This window comes from Toxotes jaculatrix, chromosome 11, assembly GCF_017976425.1.
Source record: "Toxotes jaculatrix isolate fToxJac2 chromosome 11, fToxJac2.pri, whole genome shotgun sequence".
Taxonomy (NCBI): Eukaryota; Metazoa; Chordata; class Actinopteri; family Toxotidae; genus Toxotes; species Toxotes jaculatrix.
This window is the reverse complement of record NC_054404.1, coordinates 12,124,453-12,142,807: the sequence shown is the minus strand read 5'-3', so window position 1 is coordinate 12,142,807 and position 18,355 is coordinate 12,124,453. Positions and strand designations below refer to the sequence as shown.

The window sequence follows — 18,355 nt, the reverse complement described above, 5'->3', positions numbered from 1 at the left end:
CAAACTCTGCACGGATTGTCTGAGACTCAAACTGAAAACAGCAAGCTTTAACACTGGATTAGGGTAGAGGTGTAATATATTTTCAGTAACACCCCATCTTCCTGAAACCACTTTCCCTGGAAGCTGCTTGAAACAGAATATGATCTGTGAGACTACTGAAGATGAATTTATGCATGTATGAGGTGCATTTGTAAGTTTTCCTACTCTCTGCAGTATTGGCAGGATGAGATGGAAGGTTTTTTTTTTTTTTTTTTTTTTTCTTTTAGCAGTGATTCAAATACTCTTTTCTTCTGAAAGAATAAAAAATGTAGGTCAGGTTCATTTATGTTGCAAAGGATAAAATGAAAGAAGAACCTTTTTGGATCACAGTAAAACATACAGCTGATAAGATCTTCACTTAATTTGCACGTCTTGTCTGTACCAGCTGCTCATGACATTTTTAATGGCTGATTTTGACTTGATTGTTTTCATTCATTTCCACATGAGCTCCGACCACACTCAGAACAAGGACACCAAAACAAAACCTACATTGCTTCACATAGCACAGATTGAAGCTGAATCACATCGGTTCGTGTCAGATCAAATCAAAAAGGAATGTGTTCGTATCAGATTGTTGACCTATTTAAAAGATATCTCTCTACATAAATAAGCACAGCACCAGCCTGACAGGAATATTTCATAACATCTCCAGCTTGGCAGGGCAATACAGTCTGGATAATGTGTATGTGAAAGCTGAAAACACCCAAAGAATTTGTTCATTCTGTCAAAGCACCTGCTCTAGTTTTATACTGATAACCTGGCGGGATACTTGTGGTCCTTTTTGCTTTCTAGCGTCCTGTTGTCACAGCCACCAAATGCTGTTTGGTGGCTGTTCAGAAAAGCGTCTACTTTCTAGGTATCCAGTTATTTGTGACACTCCCAGTGGAGTACCTGTCATGAGACACATACCTGTCATGAAAGAGAGAGATTTATATAATAACAAGAACACAAGCTGCAGCATTTAGCCAGGGGGTAGATTGTTTTCATAAAGACGATTTTGCCTCCATCAGTGAGCTTGTCACCATGTGGGATTAGATAGAAACGTATACATGTATCCAAAACCAAATACTCGTTATCGCTCCTCTACTCTATATTTGCCTGTTCATTGATTCATTTATACAGAAAGTGTCTTTTATGGAGTTGTTAAGAAAGAAATTCTCTGGAGAATTGTGAAAGGGAGGTGGAGTGGAGGGCAAGTAATCAGCATTTTTGCGTTAAATGAAAGAAGATGGTCAGTGTTGCACACACAGAAGTGGCTGTGAAAGGTTTATCTGAGCGCAGAGTGTGGGCCGAGGATTGCCCGTTGATTTGGCGTGAGTCGAGTTTCCACTCAGTGAGGTCAGGAGGCTTAGCTGTAGCCGTTTCTCTATTTAGCACAGTGCCAGGGAGCTGTGCGATGCTTCCTACACTGTTTGGGAAGGAATTAAAGTATTACAGTCCTCATAAAGACAAAAAGCAGCGACCTACCGCTCAGTGGGCTGCTGCTGATAGTCAGCCAAACATCTGGTGGTGCTCTAAAATTCAAGCTGCTGCAGTTTTCAGTGTTTCAGTCTTCATTGCTACAGAGCGCAACCCTAGTCTGTCCTCCAGATCTCTGCAGGACCAGTTCTGCTGGTCTGTTCAGCTCGGCAGGCCACTGATGTTAAAAGCAGGTGCTGAGCCAAACGACTATTCTGAAGAAAGTGAAGTTAATTGTTAATTTCTTGGAACACATCATACTTGAATTGCTCAACCTGGCAGCACTGCTCATTTTCTTCTCCTGAAGCTGGCTCCAGTCCTTGGAAAAAAACAGACTTAAATGGTTTCATTACAAAATGCTTTTGGTGGGAAGTGCCGTTATTGCTTATTTTTCTGCCGATTTGTAAAATGACACCTGCGGAGGGAGTGCTAGAAGTAATATAAACACTGAGCCTGATCACATAACCACTGCTACAACGGTGGGCCATACTAGGTTCTTGCTATTTAGTGCTGCGACTATGATGATTATTTATGATTGATTAATCTGCAGATCATTCTTCAGTCAATAGAATATTTGTTTTTCTAAATAATGTCAGAGAATAGTGAAATACCTGTACCCTTTGTAGTTTCTCGGACCTCAAGATGGTAACTTCAGATTACTTGTTCAGTCTGACCAACAACCAAGTCCTCACATTGGAGAAGCTGCAACAAGAAAATGTTCAGCCTTTTTGCTCGAAGGATTGCTTAAAAAATTACTTAAAGGATAAGTTAATTATTAAAATTGTTGCTTATTTGTTTTCTGTTGATCTGCTAATTGATTTATCAATTAACTGTGTCAGCTGTACAGCTATTAAAGAATTCCGGCAAGCACCTTTCATATGAAATCTTCCAGAGGGACACTAGACACTGAACAGACATCAGTTATTCAGTTTCTGAATTGTGAAGTGTCGACATTGACAGGGAGACTTTTCTGAAAACAGAAAATATCAGGAAAAAAGAGAAATATCTGACTTTTGCTTAATAATGTGGAGGTGCCTGACAACCAAACAAACCTGGATTACATTACAGTATTTTTAACCCCTACATGATCAAATGTGTAATCGCACAGCCACCCTGTTGTCATGTGACCCATCTCTACCAGGCATCTCATATGATATGAACGTGGCATTAATCACTTCACAGTAAAGGTCCTTTCTCTCTGAAGTGTTTACAATATTGTCTGTAATCTTCCCTGTGCATCTCTGATAACCATCTGTTTCCCTGTAATCAGCAGCTTCCTTGTGAGAATAGGGGACAGTTTCTACAAATGTTGAATGTCTCTATAAAGAACAAAACCACAGAAGAATTGTTGTACATGGAGGTTTAGTAATAGTTTAGTAATAGTAAAATTATGTTTAAATTATGGTCAGTTCTCTTCTCCAAAGCCTGTCCACTGATTGCTGGTTTCTGCCAGCTCGCATGAGATCCCATTGAGGCAGCTAGATTGGCGTGATTTAAGATAAGTCTCAAGTGCCAGAGAAATGATTGGCCTGTCAAATCAACCAGCTTTCCTTCAGCCTTCTGCGCAAGCTGCTGCTACAAAATCACCCCAGCTCTAATGTGCTTGTAGTTTCTCAATAAAAAAGAACATTTTAGTGTTTGACTTTTTCTACAAGTAGCTCCTGAAAAATGGCATCTTAGCGGACAGTGGGTTTTCTGCACTTGCTTGGTGTCAGAAGAAGAGATGAAAGGTGTGGTGTGTAAGAAATGGCCAACTGTCCAATACATACGCCAAAAAAAGGCAGCATATTATCAGTAAGCTTTTAGTGTCCACCCCAATCGTAGGAAACAAGGCAATGCACTCTGTGGTCCTTCCTACTCCCTCTCCTTCCCTTGTGCCATAGTCGGACTGGCCATCGGTCAGACCGGGACAAATCCCAGTAGGCCACCTTAACAGTGGGTCTGTGAACCGGCAAAAAAAAACCCTGCAATCTACTCTTTCAGTCTCTTTAGATTTGAAACAAGTAAAGTCTCTTACAGCTAGTGATAGTTTCCTTTCACCATGAGGCAGTTGCACTGAAATGCTTGCTGCTTAAATGTAGTGTGATTGGAACTGCAGTAATCAGGAGATAAACATTATCAGCACAACAAGTCATTGGGTTTTCGCTGGGTTATATCATTGACCTGTCACTTACTTTATATTACTGGGAAATAAGATGCATATCAGCAGTCCCTACTTTTGATTAACAGTATGACCTTGTGAGAGTTGAGGGAAGCTTAAAATCAAAATTAAAATGAATCAACTCGGGAAACATGCAAAAAATAAACTGCAACTTTAACAGAATAATAAAAGTACTACCGAATTAAAAATTGAATTTATCGTACGTTTGCACAGGGCTGTTGAATAATTCTTTAGAAAGTATCTCAGCAATAACACACCTTAGCTTTGTGGTTAACCTGCACCAAGGCTACAGACCGATGTATTCTTAGTCTCAAGTGAATCAGTGTAAGAATCAGAGACAGAGAGTGGTATTGATCTTCTCATTTAACCCACGGCAAGAAAGTGAAAAATCCTTTTTCCCAAAATGTCAAACTGTTCCTTTAAAGTACGTTTTTGATTTTGGAAACAGTAATTCGACAAAACAGTCCTAACTCGAGGGCTCTCTCACAAGCTTTTGTTGGAACAATCAACTGTATCACATAGTCCACCTCATTCATGTCAACAGTTCCACCTCCATCACAGCTGAGCAGACCCACTGCTCTGATAAAGACCATGTGATATGGATGAATGCTAGTAAGTGGGCCGTGGGTTTGGATCATTTTATTATATATATAGATTTTTTAAAATTACAAACTATGAAAAAAAATCAGGTCACAGTGTGATTTGAAAATGATTTGATGAGAATTGATGGGATTGCTTTGATTGCTTCGTCCTGTTTTCAAGGTTAAGAATAAACTTTGATGTTTATTTTCCGTGTTGCTTTTGCTGTTAGCATCTTGTCAACATCTGGCCCATTCACATTGTCTGTTCAGCAATGTGTCCAGGCTTGTTAGAAGCTTCTCCCTGGGAGCCAGTCATTATTGTTCCTGTTAGATTTTAAAGGTTATTCTTTGAAAGGTCCCAGTGGCTAGAAAATAAGAGCTGTATGTCTCTCCAGGCAGAGATGGCAAAAGAAGGCTGTGGTAATAGCAGATGTGTGAAAAGAGGTGTTGGAGGAACGAGAGAAGGTATAACAAATGGAAACGGATGTGTGTGGAGGGTGGGAGTGCTCAAGAAGAGACATTAAACAAGTAGCTGCAATAATAAACTGGGAGACAGTTTCAGCAAGAACAATAAACAGGTGTTCATTACAGTGACAGGCTGGATTATATCTAATTAGCACCTCAAAATATGCTTCTTTACACAGTTTACAGTCTCTAAAGTAGAAGGCGACAAATATCGAAGCCACCTAACACAATCTATCAGCAGTTGTTGAAATAGCACCTTTTGCTGTGCTCTGGTTATCCATTAAACACAGGCACTCATTTGCTCATCAAAGGTCCTCGTCACAAGAGAGGGCAGTTATGAGTGCAGTTTAATAGAAATCTGAAGAGTCATACAGGCAGTTAGGAAGTTAATCATTACTGTGTTATCATCACCCCGTTGTTTGACTCTGCCCAGAGACAGAGTTGGTTATTTATTGGCAAACTCGCACCAGATGGAAACATGAATGATTAACAGAGAGCAAGATGGCACAGGAACATTATATTTACACAGCTGGAATAAAATAAGTAATAAAGATACCATCCAGTGTCATCAGTGCAATCATGATCTTTTTTTTTTATCTCTCTATATTCAGATTTCAGCTGAGCATATGTCATCAGTTTCTTGTTTTTAATTATTGTTGTGTAAGTGTGGCACTGAGGCAGCATGTTACACCTACGTAGTTAAATGTACAGTAGTGCTAGTTGCAAAAATAATAAAGTATTGTTGCTTTGATGTGATCTTTTCATCTCTCATCCAGTTGTCTGTTCATTTCACGTTAGCCTCTAGTCCAGACTCTGGCAAGAACCTCAAACAGCACCCTTGAGTGTGAACTATTAGAATAAGAAAATGAAATGAAATATATTTTCGAGAAATTAAATAAAAAGTATTAAATAGGAGCAATACAAAACACAGTGTGTCTGAAAAAAGGTAGTTAAAGAGAAGCTGTGCTGTTCATGTAAAGACATGAAAAACAGGCTGAAGGGCAAAGCTGGACATTGAATTTTCTATTGACTGGTGTCAGGCCATGAGCTATAAATTTCCCTTTAGTTAGAAGTGAAATCAATAGGTAATTAGTTTCTTGTTGAAATTGCCAGGCCCCCAGTGTCTTTACGTTAGCAACCCAAACACTATCTGATCCCATTATTTATATTCTCTGGCCAGTCTTTAGCTATAACTATGTAAGAGAACCAGGACGCAGTGTTGATATTTAGGAAATACGCTTATTCACGTTCTTCTTGGAAGTTAGGTGAGAAGATTGACACCACTTTCATGTCTTTATGCTAAATATGAAACTAGAACCAGATAATGATTAATGGCCATTGATCAACTTAGCATAAATACTGGAAGCAGAAGGAAACAGCTACAGAGGTTAAAAACATAATAGAGTCTTGTTGTCACTGTGTCTTTCCAAGAAATAGCCTTACACATACGTTAAGCAGCTGCTGGCTGTAGCCTTTCCCAAATCTTCCCAAAGGTTGAACTATTCCCTTAAAGGATAATTATCGTTTGTTGCAACTACGGTCTAGTTTTTGTATTTTTGGCCATCATTCCCATGGGCGATGATGCCAGTGTATGCACTATGTTAACTGCTGAAATCTGTAAATGGGCAATATTACTAAAAAGAACGTCAGGCAGGGCAAGAAAAACAAGTAGTCAGACATCATCACAATCAGTTTTAGGCTGAGTGGGAAAGAAAAAAAAACATTTAGGTCAGCCTCCGTCTTAGTTGGAGATTTCCATGACAGCAACAACATCTCCCACTCATTAAAAGCAACTACACAAATGACAAAAAACCAGAGGGAAGACAGGCTGCAAAGACACCGTTGCTGGCAGTTTTATCCAATTAAAATCCAATATTAACACTAATAAAATTGATTCAGCTAATTAAAGAAGGAGCTATGCAGTTTGTTTCTTATTTTACTTGTTAATGAACCCCTCCAAACATATAACACCTTGAAACTAACAAATTTAGAGTGCTAAAGTGCTTTGACTTCAAGACTTGCACCGTCTTAGAATAATGCACGAACAGTTCCAGCTACACTGTGCATTGACAGTTTTATCACTGACATTTCATGTGTGCTTGCTTTTGGTTATTTTCTAGACTGTTGACTTATTTACACCCTGTTTGATTGTATGACAGCTCATGTTTCTTGCCTCATCAGACCTTGTGGTAACAATATTGTTGTGTTCCCAGATCTCAGCAGTAAATATGGAGAGTAAAAAAGAAAAGATGGCCAAAACATTGTGAATAAAACCTAAGTGATAATAAATCAGAAGTTCCCTTTAAAATCCAAGACCATTTTAAGTAATCCTCACCATACTGTTTGTGTGATATAAATATTGGTGAAAGCGACAATGCTGAAGGTATTTTTCTTGTAATAGCCTTGTACCTGCCGGTACATCTGTTTAAAAATTCTCTGTGGAGGCTGAATAAGTCTACAGCCCCGTGTCCTCCAGCTGTGCCTCTCTCAGCGCCTCGTTCTTCATAACTCTCCCTCTGTCTCACAGTCTGTGAACCTGGTGTTCTGCCTGCTCCGTGACGCACTGAGACCGATTTTGCCTGGCACTACTTTAATCTAATAGATTAACTGCCAGTATTGTGTTATTCCTTTTTATCATCCTGTGCATCAGTGTGTGACACGTTTTCACTCCTCCTGTAAAGATCAGATTCAGGCGCTGACAGGCTGATAATTCTCACCACACAGGACCTTTCCTGACAACAATATAATGATTTAATCCTGTTTGCTGAACAGTAGAGTAGTTATTTCACTTCAGGGTTTCACCTAAATGTCTCATTATTGTTTTGTCTATGTTAAACTGCCTTTCTTTGTGCGTTTGTTTTGTTCCTCAGGCAGGGAGCCCGACTTCCGTCAATGCTCCATGCAGTTTCTCGAGGACGTCAGTTTCCCCCTCCAGCCAAGACATCTGCAGGTACAAACCACTTTAACCTCATTTCACTCTTTCTCTCACTGCGGTGAATTATCTCAGTTATATTGCAGTGACACGAAAACTTGAGGACAATAAATTTTATCTATTTATCAGTCCATTATTGGTGAAGAACTTTATCAGTGGGTGATGTTGGCTTACCTTTTACCCTCGAGCAACATACTGTCACCGTGTGGTGGAGTAGCCCTGGTTGCGTGTAACCTGCTGTAAAATGGATTTGTAAAATGGGTCATCCAGTGTTTGGTATTTTCAGGCAGAGCCCCCAAAACCTTTTATCTCCTTTATTTTCAAATTCCTTTGTTTTCAAATGCATGATGTCTTTTCCATTTCTCTTTTTTGCCCTTTCCCGTTCCTGCTCCTGCCGTCCTTCACCACTGTCGTCTATCACATGTTCCTTTCATAAACACACACTTTCGCACTTGCAGTCAGGATCAGGACTGTCAGAAGCAGACCGCAGTGGTTCTGTTGAATTCTAATGGTAAAACCTGTCAAGGTTCAGGAGGTGTTTCTGTCACCACCGTCTGCACAGATGCCCTGCCAGCCTCTAAACACACCAAACAACGAGACTGGCTCTCCCTGCTCCGCCCCTCCTCCGTCAACATCCGACCCAATGGCTCGCTAAGGTTTTCTATGTCTCTGAATGACGTGGGCCAGCGCGTGGACAGTCTATGTCGTGGCCTGCACTTTATAGATCGCACCTGCTCCGAGGGAGAGCTGGAGCTGAAGCCTGAGCCTGCTCAGCCACCCAGTTTGGATCGAACTGAGCACACACTCAACGTCAAGCTGACTGCAGCACCCGCACACCAAAACCCAAATCCAGCTTTATCAACACGCACCCAACCCCACCTTGTCCCCTCTTTCACCAACAATTACAAATACATGTTGGGCATCCCTCCTCCCACCAACTGTTTTCCATCTGACGCTGCTGCCCCTCCTCCTCCTCTTTCCAGCACCCACCTTCGCCCTCATCACTCCCCAAGCGCCAACTTCCTCCGTGTCCTTCTCCCCTTCTCTCGATCCTCTACTTCGGCCAGCCTGCAGTGCTCTGAGCTGGGCAGCTATGCCTCTCACCTTCACATCACCAAGTCCTCTAGTGCTCTGCTGGAAGGCAGCGAGTCAGGGTTTAACCCTGAGGATCTGCTGGGTGATGACAATGTTTTTGAGGACTACCGGCCCAGTCCAGCTTCAAATGGAACGGGCCAGCTGGCAACCCCAGATACAGCCGCCGTGGTTGGGCCAGGTGCTCTTCTAGCCCCCCTGTGCTATATGGATGAGGACAGCGACTTGGACTGCTGCCCGTCCCCTTTGTCAGAGAAAACCGGGCCATTGTCGCCCTATTCGCTATCTGGGGACTGCTGCAGGTGGGTGACTGTCTGGATGGTGTAATCCACACCCACCCTTACTATGAAATGGTAGAGATCAGACCATCCCTGTGCCATTAACGTGGCAGTGAACCCCAGAGCCCTGTGGAGTAGTGGAGAGCTTCTCATCCTGTAGTGTAACTACCCAGCAAATATCTTGCACCAAACTCCTGCTGGGAGTGGACCTGTTAGTCAGAAGAACCATAGACACATAGATGCTTTAGTCTGCACACACTGCAACACCATATTCCTCCTCCTCAGCTGTCCTGATTCAACCCCTCATGTGTCTAGAGCAAAAATGTGGCTTCATTTAATTTCATACCATTGCATTTCGCTTGACTGTTGTTTCACTGCTCTGCCATGTTTCTCACTGTGCTGTCAAGCAGGGTTTTTAAAATAATATTTCATTGTTACTAGATCAATGAGGCATTGAAGTGTCTTACATAGGCTGCTGAAGTTTGAGATTGATTTTGCCTATAAGCTTTAAGCTTTGCAGTAAAGGCAGGGATAGGGGCAATGTTAAGGAAAATATAGAGGAGCAGAGGTCAGGGTAGAAAATCTAATAGTATTGAGGAATGGAGTGTTGCTGACTAAGAAATAGTGGAACAGAGGCAGACGAAAAACAATAAATGGTGTTGAGCCAATGGAGTCTGTTTGATTGGGTCAGTGGGGCTTTCATCAGTCTTTTTCACATGACAGTCTGTGTACAACCTCATTGGTCGAGCCAGGCCACGTTAGGAGGGACAGACTGAGAGTAATATTTGATTACAGACCAGGTTATGGCTGCGTGGCCTGCCTTAGCCACCGAGAAAAGGAATTTTGAGCCCCTGATAGATATCTTAGGTTACAGTATCTGCGTGTCAATACTCTGCTTGGCGGCAGTTCACTGGATTGATGAGAGTTAAGTCTAAAACACAAATGAACATCAGTTATACAGGTCTGTCTCTGTTGTCCCCTCAGCTGTGGTCTGTTCATGTACTCCGGTCCAGATTAGGCGTCTTATACGTCATCTGTGGGCTGATAGAGAAACATGAGCTTAGAATTGGCAAGGTGAAGGCCAGAGATCAGGAGGGAGATTAATGGCTTCAAATAGCTTGCATAGTCAGACTGCACTCACACACACACACACACATACACAAACAAACACGCCTAGCTTTCTGTCAGGTGGCTTAAAACGTGAGCTCAGAGCAGAGGCTGACCTCACCTGTGAAAGAGCATGTGTGTGAGTGTGTGTGTGTTTATGTGTGGGTGGCTGGTTGTTTTTCACAGAGGAATGGCACGTTAATTATTAACCAGCTCTTTTATTGACAGAATTTCATAATGTAATGCTTGGAAGCCAGATTCGAGGTGACTTGGTCTATTTCCTTATCCGAAATGTCACCTTTTAGAAAAACTTAGAGGAGTTATGTTTACATTCATTGTTTCTCATCAAAACATTTCTCATTTTGTGTAAGCGTTTCATTTCTCATAAAAACATTTTTCAAAACTGATTTCTATGATTATTTTGTATCTGCATTACTTATTTGCATGCTTTATTTACATTCTTTGGTAGTTGTCTTCTTACCTGCCTTTTTCTTGGTCTCTTTTTCTCTTCTCGGTTGATCAGCAGAAAGGCGTATAAACTGATGCCATTTAACCCCTCTTTTTTTAACATCAGGCTTACTTTTCTTTGACTGCTTTTCCACCTTCTCTGGTTTTTAATTCACCTTTTCTCTTCTTCATTGTGCTTTGTGACTTGCATGCTTTACACATTTACTGCCCTCTGTTGTTCTCATGCCTGTACTAGTTGAACATTAGATACAAACAAAACTACAAAAACATTGCTCCATAGAGCTTCTAAGTATTCAAAACCTCACCAGGGTTCCTTTAAGCTTTTACTTCTGCAATACAACCCAAATAGAGTCTGTAATTCCTTAAATTTCCTCAAAAGGATAAGTTTCTTCTCAGGAAATTTAATAATCTCCTTTAAGGCAAGCATGGCCACACAAAGAGACAAGTAACCTCTTAAGATGTGCAGCGAGGGGAGAGGAGGAAAAAGGTAGATGGCTCCTAGTGGTGCGGCCGCTAATTCAATTGGGCTTTTCTCTAATCAGTGTGTCTCTGGCAGGGTGTAGAGCTTAAACAGTTCAGACTGAGAACAGCAGAGAACAAAACGCCTCAGATGTCACACTCTGCCCCATACCACCCTCTAAGAAAATCTGTTTAGCAGAAACACTAAAAAATTCATTTCAGAATAACTACATAAACATTTCAGTAGGAGGCCAGTAGAAGGAGTAGCTGGAGGGAGGGAATCTTAAAGTGACACGGTGAGAGAGTGGCGAGATCCCACAGGAGAAAACAACGAGGAAACAGACAAGTGAGAACAGGAAGAACGCGAATGCCTCGCCAGGGCTGTAATGCTGCCGAGCTTGTTTCCCTCTCAGCTTGTGGTACTTGTGATTTCCCGACTCTGTTTTGCTTCTCACATTTTAATGTTGACATACTCTATCGGTGCATCTGCCATCTTAAAATTACTGTTAAACAGGGAGTGTTTTGGCTGCTCAAGCAATGCAAATTAAATTTTAACTTCCCTCCCATGCCTAACAGTGCTTGGAATGTGCTACTGCTGACACAGATACAGTTAATTTAGCTGTAAATTTGCAAGATTCTTATTCTGGGTTAAGACTGAATGACAAAACTGAATTTTATGTGCTCTGTTTGTGAGATTTCTATCTTTAAAGTGCTTTTTGAAACAATATGTTTTCAATCCAGGCTGATTCTAGCAGCCTACATGAAATTTAGCAAAAACCTACATTTCTTGACAGAAGAACAATCTCTTCCACTCGTGATCATTTCATTTCCACCACAGCTTCATGTGGAGGTGTAGGGATTTTTCTGTGGTTATCCCCTCCTACGCTTAAAACAATCCACATCAGCATTAGAATAATTCGTTAAATCTGTCAATTTCAGCAGGTGCCAGCCTTTGGTATGAGCACCGACAGGGTCCAGGTCCTTAGGCAAATTTTTTTTTGCTTTTTTTCCATAGGAATAAATAGGAATACAGTACACTGTGTGGGATGAGAATGTGCAGTTCGTCTTTCGATCCATGCAAACAAACGCAAACAAAGAAGCTGAGCTGTAACCAATGTGAAAAAAAGCCTCTTCTATTGATGTTAATTGCGCCTCATCTATCCTTTAATCCCTCAGTCCTCACTGCACTCCCTCCACCTCCTACTCTGTTTGAGAAACACGTAGACATTACCTATTTTTATCCTACTTCGTTCACTTTGCCTTTTAATCTTGGAACACTTTGGCCAGATCAGTGAAGTCTGGAAATAGACGCTATCTTGCTTGTTCACTTTCTAACATGTGTGGGCACGTGTGGGAGTGCATGTGTGTCTTCATGTGTCCTTATCCTCCCCTGCAACAGGGATAAAGACAATCCCATTTGAAAACCCTGCTCTCTTCTCTCTCTCTGCCATCTTTCCATGCTTTTGTTTACTTGTTTCTTCGTCCCCAGAGAGAAGTGCCACTGCTCTCTGCGTGTCACTCTGGGGAAAACATAGTAGAAGCCTTTGCTAGTTGATGCATCCGCTGGTAGAAACTGGTATAAAAAGTGGGAAATAGATTGAAATAATCTGTGAAGCGTCTGCAGTGAAATCATGTGCACTTTCTTCTACACTATAACAGATTTTCCTCCCTTTACAGTTGGTCTGTTAGTCTAGCCAGAGGCATAAGCCTGACCTTTAATCAAAGTTGTGTTGTGGTGAAAAAAGCAGCTGCTGATTTCAGGGTGTATTGTTCATTTACGGAGGACTCTGCCCTGGTCTGAACAGCCACAACAAGGTCAACCTCCTGACATTAAATTCTGAGATCATAATGACTTTAGCTTCTGCCTCCTCCAAGTAAGGTGTGTGCGTGTGATACTGACTTAACTTGGAGGTAATAGGTTGCTGTAATAACCTTTTCCCAACCCTTTATTTTGTCCCCTTATCACTGAAACTCACTGCTTTGACAGACTCTGACTGACGTACTGGTGGTAGTGTGTACATACTCTGGATTCTCGCACAATCTGTCCCAGCAGCAGTTGCACAGACACATTTTCACTTACACTGAACAGGCAGACTCAGACAAATACACTCCTCCTTTGTGTAGGTGACTAATAGCTGCTGTCCTCCAACCTGTCAGACAGTGTCCGCTATATGTGATCTTGATGCAGAGAGGGGGTCTGCTTCAGTCTGATATTAAAAATCTGATCGGTTCTTCTCACTGAGAAAAACCTGTCCAGCAGTCCACTGAGGCAGCAGACACCTAATCAAATGTTCCAGTTGTCTTCATCTGTGCCCAGAATACCTTGCAAAAGACACTTTTTGCAGGCACCTACAGGGGCTGAACGCAATATTACATACACCTGCTAAATCAAATGCAGTTACATGTAGTAGTAGTAGTGCAACAAATAACAGATTTGAGAAGCTATGAAAAATACAAAGGTTTGTGACGGTGTATTACAGTGATTCCAAAGCAGGGGTACTTCTGCACACAGCTGGTCAATTTACAGCTTTCCTGCAGCAGAGGAAGTAAATGAAGAAAAAGTAAAAGTAAATGCCTCTACAGTTAATGCAAAACAGTGCCTGCAGGTGTTGCATATGTCAACAAACAACAAGAGCAGTCTAGCTAAATAACATTTATCCATTATCCATTACATCAGCTAAATGTTATGGATAAATGGGTATTACATAGCTAATAGTGATAAATATTTGAAACAGTTGAAAGTAAATCTGTAAATAATTTAAAAAAAAAACTGTGCAAATATCCACTAATGTATATATATATATAGAAGTAATAGCCTCATCCTTGTAACATGAAGGGCGGTGTTGGTGAAGGGCTACTTGAGGTCATCTGATATGACTGTAGGGGTATGTCTGAAACGTAGGATTGAGAAGCTGATGATTGGATGCCACAACATTGCTGCTGATTACATTGTCTGCACTCTCTCTGTGTGTCAGCCTATCACAGTTATCATTAGTAACTTGCATCAGTTCAACATCCAAACTAAGACTGCTGCTGCCACAACTGCAGGGTATCTGAGATTAGATTTGCTGTGCTCAATTTTGTGCTGCGCTGTTGCAAGAACGCAGAAGATTATTTTCTGAAAATGTCATTTTGATTTGCAGATGAAGTGCTTTGAATCAAATTAGTTTGTCTTGATTGGGTTTATTCATGCGGGACATGCATTGGTTCTCTGTTCAGGGTGTTAATGTGCTTTTATATTTGTGAAATTATCTTCCCACATGCCGTACTTTCCATATCTGTGTGAGCATTTTCTAAACACCTTGTCTTATTATACGTGTTACTAGAGACGTTTGCTGACATCTCTTGCAAAAATTCAAGTTTGCTTGAGTTTGGGGAAATCTGTCTGTCAGCTTTGGCTGCCATCTTTTTTTCTTTTTGATCTTTCCTTTCCCCTGTCATCCTTCTGTTACAGCTGTCGCGACTCTAGCTTAGTGTTGACTGTATTCTTTGGCTCCCGTAGGATTTGTCACTGTGAAGGGGATGATGAGAGTCCTCTGATCACACCATGCCACTGCACAGGAAGCCTGCGCTTCGTCCACCAGGCCTGTCTACAGCAGTGGATCAAGAGCTCCGACACTCGCTGCTGCGAGCTCTGTAAATATGAGTTCATCATGGAGACCAAGCTCAAACCACTGCGCAAGGTAAGATACAATTTGTATGAGTGTGTATTTGTCTGAAGTGGAACGTGAAGCCAATAATGCTCATGTTCGTTAGTTGCGTATTAGTTAATAAATTCAGGCTGTAGCTGTCCCAGCTAAGCTCAAATCACTCTTTTGCCGTGAAGCTGAAAATGCCAAAAGCTTTCTCCAATCTGTCACACAGATAACACAAGCATGACACTGAGCTTTGAAGCCATTTTCATAAGCGGAACTTGTTGAGGGGGGGGTTGTGATTTATTTCAAATGGTTTAGAGGCAGTATACTCCCATTAAAGGCTCTTATCAATCACTGTGGCCTGGAGATAGCAGGACACTCTAATTAAAATTCCTCCACCCTTCATTAGCTACACAAAAGGCCTTAAACAAATGCTCCGCTGTTAATAGTTTCTGAATCCCACTGGTGAACATTGAAGTTGTTGGTGTGTGGGAGCGCGCAAAGAAATTCGAGATGAGATGAGATGAGGATGTCAGTCTTGGTATGAAGTGTTTATCGAAGGATGCTTGGTTTCATCTCCCATCCGCTTTCTTGTCAAAGTGACCCTGCAATCATTTCATCACTTAATACATGAGTAATGCATTAGGATGTTGGGAGAGCTTATATAGCTTGTATGCTGACATTGTATTTTGCTTGTGCCGCTGGACTCATTTCCTGGTACATCGTGCAGCCAGTGAGAGACAAGGTGCTACAGTGTGCTAACTGAACTGGCTGGCAGGCAGCAGGGTACCTGGCCTCTGTGTGCTCACTGCTGCATGCCACTTTTCTTTTCTATCTTACCCACCCTGCCAAGACACATTATGTAGCATTGGATCTTGTTAACAGTAGCTGAATGCTCTCCATCAAATATTTAGCTCACACTCCGAACTGCTCCAGAGAACTACCAGGGCCGTCAACAGTTAAAACGTTAAGTGTGTATTTGAAAGCATGCTTTTGTTTTTCTGCATAAATCCACTGCACGTGCTACTGCTTGACCACCTGAAATGTCCTTCCTTTGTCCTCTGCTGCAGTGGGAGAAGCTACAGATGACGCCAAGCGAGAGAAGGAAGATCATGTGTTCGGTCACCTTCCATGTCATCGCCATCACTTGCGTGGTGTGGTCACTCTACGTTCTCATCGACAGAACAGCAGAGGAAATCAAACAAGGTCAGCACAGACTCAAGACACACACAAACACTCCCATAGGAATTAATATAACGACACTGTCTGGTGTTAGATGTAGTGTTATGTTCATCCATTCATCAACAATCTTCCTCTGTCTCCAAGTCATTCATGTACAGTATTTAACGACAAATCTGCATAACTGTAGTGTTATTTCACTGGTGTGAGTGCAAACAGTGTGAAATGTTCTCTAAGATTGGAATATATGTGGGCGTAATTCACAGGAGCTCAGTGGGCATCAGAGTCACGGCTGAGACCGAACAAATGTGTAGAAGAGTTTTATGTGTGAATTTTTTTGGAATGAATTTTTTTCAGTTCAATTCAGTTCACTTTGATTTTAGACCTGTAGTACACACACAAGAGAACGTTAAGAGACAAAAGAAAAGAAGAAAAGAGATTTTAAAAATCAATATTTACATTTATCTTTCTCAGATCCAATTTTAGATTGAAATTTTCAGAGAGGTTATTTTCATAAAGTGAAGGGATTTTGCTTCATTTTTACTTCTTAAGGTGGGTTAAACCAGGTTTTGTATCCTCACAAGGATAAAATGTTTGTTTTTATGACTGTGTGCATGATTTATCAGCGCTCATGGGTGTCACAGAAAATGACTTGGTGTAACAGAGCGCACGGTCTGGCAGCCATGTGACAGCAGTAGTTAGAACCAGTTGTGGCAAAAACTGGACACAGGAGCTAAAATGTAAATGTCTAAAGACAAAATGATCTTATTTTACTTTAAGTAACTTATTTTAAATGATGCATCATACTAAAAATGAAGCTAGCAGCCGCACTATAGCTTAGTATAAAGCCTGGAAACTGCTAGACTGCCTTTGTACAAAGTTAATCAAACTGGCCCACCAGCACCACTAAAGCTGACTAAATTTAACACACTGTATCTGGTTTGTTTACAGAAACCAGACTGTAAAAACAGTGTGGTTATACCATTGGTAATTTGGACCAGGCTATTTTCTGGCAGGACTAAATCACGTTCTGTGGTCTTGTCATCGCTGTGAGGTTGCCAGGCAACCAGCCGAGACATTGTTGTATAGTTGAAACGAATGAGTTGTAACTTGTAAGTGAGCTTGGTGAGCTTTTGAGGTTGGCAGATTTTGTAACTTTTGTATAGCTCTTTCCTCCATTTCCACTCTCTGTGCTAAGCTAATTCACCGTCTTAAGAGAGTGGTATCAATCTTCTCATCTAGCATGAGGAGACAACCCATTTAAGCTATTTCCTAAAATGACAGACTGTTCCTTTAAGGAATTTGTGGGCACTTTTTGGAGACCCCACAGCCTTTGTTTACTCTACTTCCTGGGGAAGAAGCCTGTTGTGGCCCATGAAAAGCTTCCAGATTTTGTCACCATTTTTTTTTTTTTTACAATATTATGTCTGTTTGCCAACCTGGAACCAGCTGCCAACCGTGGCCTATAAAAGCAACAGGCAATAATCCAACAAGTAGTCAGTAGGGAATTATGATTTTTTTAAAACCTCAGAGTAAGAGGAAACAAAACAAGAATAGGAGTTTAAAGTCTCCTTTAGCGGCCCCTAGAGCCTATGCTGCTCCTTGCATCTATACTGACCATAGGAGTCAGAAGCACTCAGTTATGGAAAGAGTGACACCACCATCCTCAGAGCGCTGTGCTCTCACTATCTGAGATAAAAATGGAGATGGCAGTTTTAACAATGAGCCGCTGTAACATCCGGTGGCATGTCGTCTGCTGCCACTCATTCCTCTCTGGCATATTTGGTGCTTCTGAGCCAGCGTACAGATGGAAGAGCAGACTGTGCATACTTAGCCCAACCTGATGATTCAGACTTGTTAGAGTCCCTGAGGGCTGTCAGGTTCAATCACCATGGTGATGCCAAATAGTTCCTCACCAGTTCTTGTGGTCCTCTGCCAAGTCACACAGAACCGCAGTTATGTTTTTTTTTCCTCTGACTTTTCTTAAAAATTACCACAAATTATATCTAATACATCTTGAAATGTATTTCACTGTCTACTTTGATTTGTGAAGCCCATGATTGCATGATGAATTGCATCGTAAAGTGTACAACTGTACTATTTGACTTCACTCTAAATGTTTGTGTGTCTTTGGTAATACATGATACTTACACTCTCTTTACCCATGCAGCCGGAAGAATCCCAGGTAAACATTTCAAGTTTGACCTTTTGACTTTCAAATTGTATTTCCCCTGTTAGCCTTTCTGTCAGCTGTAACCAGTTCTTTTCCAACTGCACTTTCCTTCCCTGCTCTGCTTTTATTTCAGGATATAAATAATACTTCGTCACCCTTAAAAGGCTGGTTATATTCGCACTACCTCACTGAATGTTCCAACCTAATGAAGCAGATAGACACACAGTCGAGGAACATGCTGTGACACTATTTTTTTCTATGTTGTACTTTGTGGCTGAGAGTTTTGATTAAAACAAACCTCACTGACGTATTGAACTCATAAGAGGAA

At 41.3% G+C, this 18,355-nt stretch overlaps 1 protein-coding gene across 6 annotated transcripts in view; it reads left to right on the top strand.

Moving 5' to 3' along the window:
• The window catches only part of march8 (membrane-associated ring finger (C3HC4) 8), a 78,451-nt gene that overhangs the window by 53,936 nt on the left and 6,160 nt on the right, over positions 1 to 18,355 (top strand). For 4 of the 6 annotated variants that reach the window (XM_041050469.1, XM_041050470.1, XM_041050468.1 and 1 more), the window contains 4 exons: positions 7,575 to 7,654; positions 14,543 to 14,723; positions 15,746 to 15,881; positions 18,025 to 18,039. In XM_041050469.1, the coding sequence (XP_040906403.1) occupies positions 7,575 to 7,654; positions 14,543 to 14,723; positions 15,746 to 15,881; positions 18,025 to 18,039 (412 nt within the window). The remainder of the gene's footprint in view (positions 1 to 7,574; positions 7,655 to 14,542; positions 14,724 to 15,745; positions 15,882 to 18,024; positions 18,040 to 18,355) is intronic. The other 2 variants (XM_041050473.1, XM_041050471.1) reach the window with 1 other exon arrangement.